Source organism: Cupressus sempervirens, chromosome 4 (genome assembly GCF_028749045.1).
Source record: "Cupressus sempervirens isolate cs-2001-9-10 chromosome 4, ASM2874904v1, whole genome shotgun sequence".
NCBI classification, from domain to species: domain Eukaryota; kingdom Viridiplantae; phylum Streptophyta; class Pinopsida; order Cupressales; family Cupressaceae; genus Cupressus; species Cupressus sempervirens.
Window position 1 is genome coordinate 385,327,331 of NC_143121.1, and position 14,259 is coordinate 385,341,589.

At 30.6% G+C, this 14,259-nt stretch overlaps 1 protein-coding gene across 1 annotated transcript; it reads left to right on the top strand.

Annotated features, from left to right (window-relative positions):
• Positions 1 to 449: 449 nt before the first annotated feature.
• Positions 450 to 3,946, top strand: LOC149561674 (uncharacterized). Its single transcript, XM_089825232.1, has 2 exons — positions 450 to 3,196; positions 3,304 to 3,946. The coding sequence occupies exons 1-2, from the start codon at positions 535 to 537 to the stop codon at positions 3,750 to 3,752; spliced, it is 3,111 nt and encodes a 1,036-aa protein (XP_089681358.1). The 5' UTR covers positions 450 to 534; the 3' UTR covers positions 3,753 to 3,946.
• The last annotated feature ends 10,313 nt before the right edge of the window (positions 3,947 to 14,259 follow it).

A 14,259-nucleotide genomic window follows, 5' to 3' on the forward strand; every position in this document is an offset into this window, starting at 1 on the left:
TTAGTGAAATCCGGTTGATCAAAATTCCAAGATTTTCCACTTTCCAAGCGTCTCGCCTACGCTGGAGAAGGCTGACACGACAAATGCATAACAAATAAAAGTTGGACACTGACTTGACTTTGGCCTAATTTTCTCATTTTCTTAACAAATGCAAGAATAGCCAGCCTTCGCATCATCCACTTGCAACTGCATTTAAAGCTGCCAAACACCACACGCAACGTTTTCCCCACGCATAACGAACGTTTTCTGCCCTCACTTCATTGCAGTTCAAACAAAGACATTTCAAATTGCATGCCCAAGTTGTACAAATTGCTCACTTCTCTTTTATACCCTTCTTTGAACGGCAGGTCCATAGTCATGAACGTAACCATCAAGGTTCCACTTCCACCACTTGTCCTCCATTAAACAAAGTCATGGCGTGCAGCTCATCTTCAGTCTTCACATCATTCATCACCCCTCGAGATAAATGTAAAACGAATCTCAGTCTTAAACAACACATATCTGTTATTTGGGGTTATTCTTAAACAACAAACGATGCTGCTTCCTCTGCTACTCTTTTTTTGTCTCTTTGCGCTGCCTGTTAATATGGCAAAGCCTTCCAATTATTCTGATCAGCAATCCCTCATTGCTTTCAAATCTGCTCTCCTTGTGGATCCATTCAATTCCTTGTCCGACTGGTCTCCCAATCACACCTTCTGCAATTGGACTGGCGTTATCTGTTCTTCTCGTAGACAGCGTGTGGTTTCATTGAACCTCACTTCTATGGGATTATATGGCCCAATCTCTCCCTTTCTGGGTAATCTTTCCTTCCTTAGAATACTGGGTCTTGCTAATAATAGCTTGGAGGACCATATCCCATATCAGCTTGGATGGCTACATCGCTTGAGAGTCCTTCGCATGTCTAAAAACAATTTGGAAGGTCACATTCCATCCTCTCTTGGAGGCTGCCGTTCTTTACAATCCCTCAAACTGTCCTTTAACAAGTTAAGCGGAAGCATTCCCTCTGAGCTGAGCCTTCTTTCAAATTTAGAAACCATAGCATTAGGAAGAAACAAATTGACAGGTATAATCCCACCTTTCTTAGGAAACCTGTCTTTTCTAACTGCTGTAAACTTGTTCGAAAATGGATTCCAAGGTGGCATTCCCGCCGAGCTGGGTATGCTTAGTCAGCTAAACGTGCTGAGTCTTGATTCAAACTGGCTAACAGGACCGATCCCTGTGGCCCTTTCAAATTGCACCCGTCTACAGAATTTGGGACTATATGAGAACTATTTAAATGGCCCAATTCCATGGGAGTTTGGAAGGCTTTCAGAGTTGCAAAACTTGTATTTATGGGGAAATCAACTCACCGGAGAAATACCCAGCTCATTGGGTAACCTGACCCAGCTGCAACTGCTGGATTCGGCTCTCAATCAACTGAGCGGCACGGTGCCCCCGCTATTTGGAAAAATGCAGCAGCTGATATGGCTTGGTTTTTCGGGAAATCATTTTGTGAGTGGAAGCAGTGGTTTGTCCATTCTAACAGTCTTAACAAATTGCACCAGCCTGGAAAGTCTTGATTTGAGCTCTAATTACCTCAGTGGCGTCATCCCCACTTCTGTCAGCCGCTTTTCAAATTCGCTCTCTTTTTTATCATTGGACACAAATGAAATTCGGGGAAACATACCAGATGAGATTGGTAACCTCACAAACTTGACAACAATAGACCTAAGTGCAAACAGATTGAATGGTACCATTCCATCTACACTCTGTAAACTTACAAATCTGGAAAGATTATATCTGGACATGAACAATTTACAGGGAAGAATTCCAGAAAGCTTTGGCCAGTCAAAAAGACTTGGAGTGTTGTCAGTCAGTGAGAACATGCTTTCAGGGAGAATACCAGATAGTCTTAGCGAGCTTCCACAATTAAGAGAACTTTATCTTCATCACAATCAATTATCGGGAGAAATACCTGCTAGTTTAGGGAGATGCAAGACTCTAGAATTAGTGGACTTGGCGTACAATGAACTAACAGCAAATATACCAGCTGAAGGTGCAGGACTTGACAATCTCCAGTTCTATTTCAACATTTCTGGAAATTTATTGCAAGGTTCTATTTTTAAAATGAGCAAAATGGTTATGGTTTTAGCTATAGATGTTTCTCATAACAATTTTTCTGGAGGCATTCCTAGTGCATTGGCAAGCTGCAAGGGTTTGGAATATCTAAATCTTTCTGGGAATGAATTTGAAGGGCCAATCCCACCATCACTTGCAGATCTGCAAAACCTACAATACATGGATCTTTCTACCAACAATTTATCAGGTATGATTCCAGTAACTTTCAAAAAGATGAAAATGCTCAGGCATCTTAATTTCTCTTCAAACAAGTTAACTGGAGAGGTGCCAAAAGGAGGAGCTTTAGCAATACTTGATGCCTCAGAAGTTATGGGAAATCTTGGCCTCTGTGGTGGACAGCTAAACTTGCCACCATGCTCTCAATCCAATCACAAACACCCACCAGTCTCCAAAAAGGTAATAATTCCTCTTGCAGTTGGGACTGCCATTTTGATAATGTCTCTTCTTTTGGTAGCATTTTCCTATAGATCATGCAAACATTCCAATAATCCTAGTTTCAAAGTATGGCCTCCAAAAATTACATATAAAGAGCTTGTAGATGCAACAAGTATGTTCAGTGATGAAAATCTTTTAGGAATTGGTAGTTTTGGGTCAGTTTATATAGGGACTCTAAAGAATGGTACCAATATTGCTGTTAAAGTTCTCAAGCTGCAAGATGAACATGCTCACCAGAGTTTCAGCAAAGAATGCAATGCTTTAAAGAGAGTTCGACATCGGAATGTAATTAAAATAATTTCAGCTTGCTCGAACCTTGATTTTAAAGCATTAATTCTGCCATTCATGTCAAATGGAAGCTTACAAAACTGCATATACCCTCTCGAAGGGGGTAGATGTACATTAGATTTGAGTGATCGAATAAGGATAGCAATGGAGATAGCACAAGGAATGGCATACCTTCACCATCATTGCTCTGTTCAAGTGATTCATTGTGACCTCAAGCCTAGCAATATTCTATTAGGAGATGACATGACTTCATACATAGCAGATTTTGGCATTTCCAATATTATTTTTGGAAATTCCATTGAAGCTTTGACTTCTACTAGTGCACTTAAAGGATCTATTGGCTATATTGCACCAGGTACCTCTCTCTCTCTCTAATATTTTATTTTGTATATTTATCATGTAAACCATTGTATGCTTTGAATAACCTAGGACTAATTTATCCTTCTTTGATTTTCATTATAGAGTATGGAATAGGTGGAAACCTTTCTACAAAAGGAGATGTATATAGTTATGGAATTTTAGTTTTAGAGTTGCTGACAAGAAGGAAGCCAATAGATGATATGTTTATTGAAGGAATCAATCTACAAAAATGGATAGAAATTCATTTTCCAAATAGAATCTCCAACGTGGTGGATAATTTCTTGCTTGGAGAAGCTCAAGATTCAATGACACCAATGGTAATGGAATGCCTTACTCAATTCATACAAATTGGGTTGTTCTGCGCAAAGGAGTCACCTAAAGAGCGGCCAAATATGACTGATATAGTTGATAGACTAAATACAATCAGACTTGCATTTCTTGGTATTGATAGACCTCCTCAATTGCCAATAGATATCACACCTTTTATTAATAATGAAAGAAATACTACCAGGTCAGGAAATGAGGGAAGTTCATCTACATCTACATCCTAGGGCCAAAAAATGTTATTTCTTTGTTTCATATCAAATTCAATACACATGATGTCCTCATGCATTATTTTAGATAGTATAGTCTATTGTGAGCAAATAAAATAATGTTACAATATTTCTTGCTTATGCTACTTCTATGGTATAATATTTTTACATGATTTAATTCCTCACAACTAAAATTGTGAGTGGAAAGAATATGTGGGTGTGATGTATTTTAAACATATCAATCATCTAGATGTACATGGTTGAATATATAACTTAATGGAAAGGAAAATGTCATAAAAGAGAGATAGATAAATATTTATTTAATAAGAATTATTTTATGTTATTGCTTTTATATCTTTGAAGTGATGAATACCGTCTGAAATATAATTTATTTTAGTGTGAATTTTTTCCTTGTGCTAAGATTTCCTTCATGAGGCATTACATTTCATATGAAAGCCTAGGCTACAACACTAAGATCACTAGTTAATCTTGTTTCCATATCATTGTTCTCAATTATGAATTATTTGGTATTTGCTAAATGGACTCCATGTATTTTGTTCTTTGTTGTTATATACAATTCTTGATGTGATATAATATGAAAAATATATGTGATTGACTATGTTTAAGAGTTTCTAGCACATGTGTTATCCAAATAAAATAAATGAATGTTTGTTTGATAAGGATCATTAATGAAAATAATTTTCTCTTCTCTCTTTACTCTTTATTTTAAGTGTGCTATATAAAAATATGTTGGTTAAGGAAGTATGGTGAAGGGTGCTCCCCTTAATAAGACAACACACAATAGAAATAGAGAAACAACACAAATTGAGAGAATAAAATATGGGCTTCTTATTATCCATGCCAATGCAAAATTATAGAATTACAATATGCCAACCCACATGGGCACCTTCCTTACAATAGTCTACGAGACAAATGATTGCGTACAAAGATAGATGATTATGTATATATCAATTACTTGTGATATGGTCTCCATAACATACAAACAAAAAAGTAAAATTAATAAACACAACAAGAGGTCACGTGAAAAGATGATAGTGAGTTGGGTTAGAATCTTTCATGACTAATCAAGATAGACTAATGTGGATATGGTTTAGCATTTATCATGCTGAGACTTTAATGTCTTACCATGAGACATTGATAGCTTATCACTAATAAACTTCTGAGTAATACTACCAACAAGTACCTACGAACAAGTAAGATTTCATTTTGATAGAGGAATCAACTCCCTATACATTGCTGCCAGTAATCACTAACTGGAAGAAAGAATTTGGCATGTCAAAGCCACCCCAACTAGTTGCCTTGTGAATGTGAACACAACTACATGCCATGTGAATGTTTAAAGCAACACACATCACCCTAGACGAAAAGGATGATTGACCAAAAATAAAGAATGCTAAGTTTATATAGTACTACACCAATCCCTTATGGATTAAGAGGTTACACCCATGAATGGTGGGTGGAAATTAAAGGAATGCTACATAAGAAATATTGATGGGCCCATAATTAAGGAATTTAATCAAAACTAAGAGAAGCATGTTGTTATCTATCAAAGAGTTATGTGATGTTATATATATATATATATATATATATATATATATATATATATATATATATATATATATATATATATATATATATATATATATGAGCTTTATGAATTCTTATTTTATAGATGCGAATTCTTTTCTCACAATTGTAGACTATTGGGTTTATGAGTCCATATTCACTAAATATAATAGAAGACATAAAGAATCTCATAATGATTATGGTACTTTATTCCAATATTTATATGGTAGAATTTGGGTTTGCATGTAAAACATCTTCAACAACAATACTATAATCCAATGGGTGGCATTATGGGTCCTCTCCCACATCGTCATGCACACTAAAATACATCATAACAGATGATTCTTTGAAAGTGTTTATTTTCTTCATACTTTTCTTGATAAAATATGTATAAAAAAATAGACTATAACTTATAAAAGACTGAAAAATAGAAATAAAAAAATTTCAAAAATAAAAGACAAATTAATATAAGATATATTTAATAAAATAGTTTTGAAATATTAAGTAACAAAAATAAATATAGACAATTGCCAATTTCAAACTATTTGAAAAAAAAAAACAAGAGTTGCATTTTATATACAAAATCATCTTTAAATTTATAGATTTTTTTTACAATACAAGAATATTATAAGATTTTTAAGCAGTAAATATACAATGGATAACAAGAAAATGAGATATCTTCCTATGATGTTTCTGGGTTACATGAGAACATCTCTTGTTTGTGTCCTTATTATCAAGCCTATTTCACTGTTTGCACTCTATGTACTATCCTTATTATCAAGCCTGTTTCACTGTTTGCACTCTATGTACTAGAAACTATCTCTCTGTGGGAATGTGCTTCCCTATTCCTAAGGGTACTTTCCAATTTCATTAGTGGGTCATAATCACCATTAAAATCTCAAGAAAATTGAAAATTGTTGACTCAGGGCCACCATATTCTTCTTCTTACTCTTAGGTATATTTCCCTCTAGTTATATTGATGAGTTTCATAAGGATTGATAAAAATAATAATTTTGTTTAAGGATTTGTAACAATGAATTTGGCCAATTCAATAGAAATCAATGGCATTCTTTTAATGATTTCCCTCCTATGTCATCAATTTTATATAGGATAAAGTGGCTCGAAAAATCTCTTTACAAAATATGAATTTATAGTTTAGGGTCCCAAAATTCTTCTTTCATTATTTCATTTATATATTTCTTGTGATTGATCATGAATATATCTTTCGGGTAACTATTATACACCAAGGTGCAATTTCTATTTCTACTTTTTTTTTTATGAAATTCTTAGAAAATTCATATGCTTATTACTCATAAATTATTTTTGACGAGAAGTAAAATCTATTTACACCTCTTTCATAATCATAACATACTTTAGTAAAAAGTTTATTGCTGCTGGAAAATCAAAGAGCTGGATGTAATACAAATTTAACCTTAAACCCTATGTCATTGTTGTAATTTCACGCTCACCCCAAATAGCTTGGATCTAAACATGAATATGAAGGCATATGAGTTGAAACATTGAGAAATTGACTGATGTTGATGTACCATATTTTTGCACATTAATAATGTTGTCATATGATTTCAATGAATTAATTATATAATTTTGCAAATATTTTGTTAAAAAAAAAATTGTTCTTGGCTAAAATCAATAAAACTTTAGATATTTTCAATCATTCTCAAGTATAATAATAATGTAAATTTTTTATTAAAATTTTTTATTTTATTACAAAACATATATTTTATATTAGATTAAATGCAATAGTTACTAGAATAACTGTAAATAAAGTTACAATTGAAAATAACAATAGGGAATACTTGAGTAGCTAATAAAGGTATAATAGCAATAAATTATATGAAAAAAAGTTCAATATTCATAAAAGAAGAAAAATCTTATAAATAGGCAAACTAATGTAGGTGTATTTAATTAAAAATTAATTTTATAAATCAAATCAAATTAATATTTATAATAAAAAAATAAATTGATTGAAAAGTTGTCCTAGTAAGTGAATACAATGCTTTGATTCAAATTAATTGATTGTCAAGTTTTTGTACTGCCCTTTCAAATAAGACACACCTTAATTTCATTTTCTTTAGCTAACAATAGACAGAATGATGTGCAGGTCAACTTCAGCTTTTTCATGCATTCATTGCCATCCGTCCAAAATAGATCAGCTCATGTCTTATGTAGAACAATAGACAAAAGTGGAAGCCCTCGCATCATAAATAATTTAAGTAGAACCATTCCCTCTGAATTTTGTTTCCTTTCAAATTTAGAAACCATGTCATTAGCAGCAAACCAATTTATAGTTATTATCCCACCTTTCTTAGGAAACTCTTCCTTTTTAAGCACAATAGACTTGGCTGAAAATAGACTTCAAGGCAATATTCCTACTGAATTCAGTAAGTTTTAGATTTCTAAGAAGTAAACTTGTTTAAATAAGAATGAATCCAAAGTTCTATTTAAATTTTCTAGAACTTCAAGTAAAGAAAGCCTATTAACTTAGGAATAAGTGTGTTGCAAAACTAATTAATATCATCAAAGTTTTCATGACTCTCGCCATCATAAGAAAATCACAAAAATTAATACTCACTTTATTGCATCATTTCTCACTATAGAAAATGAAGGTTAAACCCTATTAACATACATAAGGTTTCTATAAAATATGATAATAAAGTATAATACACCAGAGAATCATTAGAAATATGAAATGGTGTAGTTGCACATGCAGTAACATACTTAGTCTTAGCTCAAGAAAAATGCTCTAAATGATATGAATTCAAATTTGAAAGGACGTTATTTATAATCAAAATTCTATTTGGGGTGGAGATAGTTCTCTTCCACCTATTAGAAGGTTTCGAAACTTTTTGGGTAGAAAGACAATAGTTAACACATAGTAGTTAACCATAGCAATGATGGAAAAGTCCAAGTTAAGGCCACACAAACTTGGTAGCTTAGCAGTCTTGTTCTAATCAAACTAGCTAAAGAAACTAGCCAAAGATTTAATGCAACAAGATGTAGTTTGCATGTTTGTTTTTGTTTCATTGGCACCATTGAGACTTCTGACAGCTTACCTGTAATGCCTGTTATAGAAACCATGTACCAACAATAGAAAAAAATTCTCTGATCAAATATTCTCCATCAAATAACACTAATAAAAATTAATGATAGAACTTTGTTCCAAAATCAAGAATATAGTAGATCAAAATAATTGGTACAACCTGAAAATAATATAAATTGTACATCCTATTAATAAGTCTACAACTTCTGTAGACAACAAATTAAGACAAAAATTAACTAAAGAAACTAGAAGAAAACTTTATGCATGCACAACATGCTCATTCTCTGTTGATTAAACTCCCTTAACTATATAAATGAAATTATAAAATCAAAGCAATTGTCATTAATTTTGTGAAGGATTGAATGCATAGTGTTCTTCACAGTGTTAACTGTAGCATAAATATTCACCTGCAACATATGGAATCACATCAAAGAAAATTGTTTGAACATGTTATAGAATTTTTACCATTAAGATAAAATAGAAAGTTGCACTTGTAGTCAAGATTAGAAAGTATGGTCATTTTAGAATCAAGTTTGATTTTTCTAAAAAGTTCTAAAATTTGATTTTTATAAAAATATATTTGAAAATAAAAAGTCCGACATATACTGATAACTTTTTGAAAAAAATAACGTTTTTGGGAGCAAAGCTCCCACACATAGTCTATCAACTAAACCAATTTTTCTAGCTTGGATCATCTTAGTTTGGGCTCTAATTATCTTATTGGTGTCATTCCCACTTCTATCAGTCGCCTTTCAAATTCACTTTCTTCCTTAAAATCGCAGGGTGAATGCACAAAGTTGGGTCGCAATTCCATGGAAGTCAATTCTGCGAAATTGAACCTCTTTAGAAATGGGTACCTAATTTTGAAAAAGCATAAAACTCAATTTTTTGTGGGATTTTATTCATTTTCACTCTCATTGTGAATGGGAGCCCAATTTTAGCTTGGAAACGGGAGCCATTTTTTCATTTCTACTAACCCCCGACTATTATTTTTCACTCTACCAGGTATTTAACCTTTTTTTCATATTATTATTTTTCATTATTTTTAGTTTTTCACTTGAAAATTTTGTCAATAATTTCTTTTTTTTTTTGCACGTTTAATTGTTCTGAATACGTAAAATTCTACATTTCCATTGTTAATAATTTTATATTTAGATTATTGTATTTGTTCATTTAAATTTTTTTTTTGTAGATGTTTATTTAAAAATTATTCTTTTAGATGTTTCAATGTTTTTAATAAAAGTTAAAGTGATGAATGACTAGATAGATGTTTAGATTGTTTAAACATGTAATTGCATTTATGTTTTATATTAATTTCAACTAAATAGAAATTAATTATAAATTAGTTTTTTGCACATATTAAATACATATTTATATTCATAACCCTGCCATATAGACACTACATTCTAAACATAAATGTAAACCATGATGTTAGCTACCCATATTCATAGCCTAACACTAAACCTAACCAAGTTTAATGAACACATATTGTAAAATATTATTTCTAAAACTTAACCATGTAACCCTAATCTTGTAGTTCAAGGTGATGTATGTATATTTGAATTGAAGGTAAGTTTAATATTTTATGTAGATGTATTAAATTTATAAAAATTGGTAAGTGTTGCAGTCTCTCAATTATTCACATATGTTCACATGTATGAATTGATAGTTCATTATATGAAAAACTCAAGTTAGAATTTATTTTAATTTTTAAATAATAAATAATCAATCTTTATATATTAAAATAGATTCTAAATTCAATATATCAAATAATAGATAATTCAAGTAATTTACCTTTATATCAAATGATCTAGAGCTATGTACATGTATATATGAATGTAAATGTAATCCTAAGCCAAACTCTAATCCTAACATTAACTAAAACCCTAATCCTAAATAATCATAACCAAATCCTTAACACAAACTTACCCCTAATTATGGCATAAACCTAGACTAGATTTTAAATTCTATTTGTGATTTTCATTAAGTCATGTTTCCCTTCCAAATCAAATGTAAAATTAAATATAAATTTGATATGTATAAATTTAAAAAAAAGTGATATTGCAATAAATATAATGTTAAATATATAATTAAATAAAATCTAATTTTAATATAAATATCTAAGAAATAAAAATAAAAATTTAAAATGTTTATCATAAATACAAACTAATTAAAATTTAAAATTCAATAAATTTGTTATAAATATTTGTTAATAAAAAAATGAAAAAACAAAACAATTAAAATTGTAAAATATTGATTCATGAATATAAAATTTTAACTCTAAACCCTAGAATCATGAATGTAACTCTAATCCTAAGCCCAACTCTAATCCTAATATTAACTAAAACCCTAATCCTAAACAATCATAACCAAATCCTTAACATAACGTTAGCCCTAATTATGACATAAACCTAGACTAGATCTTAAATTCTAATTGTGATTTTCATTAAGTCATGTTTCCCTTCCAAATCAAATGTAAAATTAAATATAAATTTGATATTTATAAATTTGAAAAAAAGTGATATTGCAATAAATATAATTTTAAATATATAATTAACTAAAATTAAAATTAAAATCTAATTTTGATATAAATATCTACTAACTAAAAATAAAAATTTAAAACCTATATCATAAATACAAATTAATTAAAATTTAAAATTCAATATATTTGATATAAATATTAGTTAATAAAAAATAAAATTAATCCAATTGAAATTGTAAAATATTGATTCATGAATGTAACTCTAATCCTAAGCCCAAATCTAATTCTAACATTAACTAAAACCCTCATCCTAAACAATCATAACCAAATCCTTAACACAACCTTAGCCCTAATTATGGCATAAACCTAGACTCTCTTTTAAAATCTATTAAATGTTATTTTCAATAAGTTGTGTTTTCCTTCAAAATCAAATGTAAAATTAAATATATAAATTTGATATTTATATTTGAAAAAAGTTATATTGCAATAAATATACTTTTAAATATATAATTAATTCAAATTCAAAATTAAATCTAATTTTGATATAAATATATATAGTTAAATAAAAATAAAAATTTAAAACCTTTATCATAAATACAAATTAATTAAAATTTAACATTCAATATAGTTAATATAAATATTAATTAATAAAAAATAAAATCAATACAAGTGAAATTGTAAAATATTGATTCATGAATGTAACTCTAATCCATTCTCTCTCTCTCTCTCTCTCTCTCTCTCTCTCTCTCTCTCTCTCTCTCACACACACACACACACACACACACACACACACGCACACACACACACACACACACACACACACACATCTCTCCCCCCTCTTATTCCTCTTCTCCCTTTCTACCTGTTGGTGTTTCAAACTACCAAGCAACAAAATACCTGATACAAAAATGATGAAGAGCATATTAGTCTAAAGATAAACTATTTCCTATGCTCAACTAAGAAGTCCTTCGATTTGGACCCAACTTCAACAAAATCATAAAGATTTTCTACTCTTTAGGCTTTGCAAAACCAAGGCGAGTGCACCTGAGGGATAAGAGGGTTCAAAACTAAATATCATCTTTACACTTCACTTTCCTAATGATATTCATTCATAGTACTCATCCCTTACAATAGATTTTGGTCATAACTCTTCTCAGATTTAGATATAATTCTGGGTAACAACAGCTAAGCAAAATACATAAATTAGATGCAACCAAGTACTGACTAGCTATGATACGAGCTTCATACATGAAAGTAAAATTGATTTGATTTTTGAGATTTTATCTGATGCATATTCATGATCTCTTCATATGTAAATTGAAATAATTGATCAATGCCTCATTCATTAGGCTTCAGAGTCTATCCAACTATTTTGACCTAATTGATTGCATTACAATCAATATTATCAGCAACTTACCCTAAATCTCATTCTCATGCATATCCTTCTTACTACCTAGAAATCCTCTCATATCACTGAAGCATTTACTTAATTCATTGAATTAAAAGAAATAGAAAGTTGATATACAACATATCCTACTTGCATTAAATTGAATAAGCTTTGCCCGTATAACCTCAAGATAACCAGTTAGTAATAATGGAGACAAGATTCAGAGAAAATAAATATGGTGATGATTCATCTTTTTATTAATTTTCATTGAAAATCATATAACATTGGAATAAAACTTAGAACAACTTAGGAAAAGAGAACATGATACTTAAATGTTAATGTATCTTCAGATTTGTAGAGAAAATACAACACAAAATTGACATCAAGAAAACTAGACGAAATGTAAACCTAACAAAAAAATTAAAATTACATAATAGTTCAGAACTTTTCTCTAGCCTTGGGATCTCATTTATATAGCATGAGATGCAACAAGTTTTAGGCCTAGAGAAAAATGGCAACTGTCCTTAAGACAAAAAGAATTTTACAAAGGTTACTGTCATAAAAGAAAAAAAATTGGTGCAATAGAAAGATTTACATCATGAATATTCCTTTTGTGGGACCACTCCTTCTATGAATTCTTTGTTGCTGAGGAGTTTGTAATTAGCTTTCATATGGTTGTCATTCCTCTGAGTGTGTGAGCATAGGACTTACTTGTGATGGACCAAGTTATGATGTTTGTAACTTTAGTTTAACTTGTAGTTCTCCATCTGAGTCATGGGTAGAAGCAAGGAGATGGGTCTCAATTTTGTGAAAGTCTGTGGATTGAGATTGTGCTCCTTTAGAAATAGGTACCCATTTTAGGCTCAGGTACCCGATCCCAAATTTAAAAAATGGGCACCCATTTAAAAAAAAATCGGGTATCCATTTTTTATTTTTAACAAATTCCTACCCATTTTTGAAAACATAAAAAAATTGTATTTTTTAGAAATGGGTATCCACTTTTCAAAAGTAAAAAATGGTCACTCATTTCTAAAAATTTAAAATTTTGTTTTTTGGAGAGATTTTGTATGTCTATTTGACATTTTCAAAATGGGTACCCATTTTTTGAATTCCAAATAACAGGTGCCCATTTCTTACAAAATTGGGTTGGATCTTTTTCTCTCACCTCAGATTCTTGTTCGGGATAGGCTTGGTGAGACCAAGCCTATGCCTTGACCTCTCAAGATTTGGCTAAGGCATTGAACTGACAAATTCACACCTTGCCCTAATTTTTAGAGGGTTTTCCCATCAATTTTTTTTTTTTATGAAACAAAAACCCATTAGAGCTCTCACTCTCTTGATTTTAGAAATATAAATTTTATAGTGCTATGATTTTATTTACTATTTTTGCATTATTTTTTAATGAAAGGTGATACCTAAATGTAAAATAGTGAAGTTCACTAAAACTTTAATAACTTTTTTATTTTATAATTTTTCTTAAACTAATTTATATGTCATCAATCTACATACAATTCTTTTGAGGTTAAAAAGAAGAACTTTTGAAAAAAGTGAAATTTTGATGAAATTATGGTGTTCGTACACAAGAGGTTTCAAAAATAGGAAAAATACTTCCACTTTTTGCCCAAAATTGAGACCCAACTTCTTGCACTTACCCTCATCGTGTACTGATAAACTAACAGTTACACTTGATTCTCCAGTTGCCAAGTCATCAGCTTGAATTTATGTGTCTGGTACTACAATTGATTATTTATCTTTATCTTCTTCTGCTTTAACCTATGAATCAATTGTTAGTGGCTCATCTTTTCCCATCTCATCTATATCTATTTCACCAAGCACTACCTATTTTGAGTGTACAAAATTTGCCATCCACTTGTCAAAACATGTGTCATTTGGCCAATTAAAACTCAATAAATCATGTTGCTTCTTCAAGACAAATTCTCCTAATTTATTTATTTCAACAAACTCTTTCCTAAGAGAATTAAATAATATTTTAAGTTTAACAAATTCC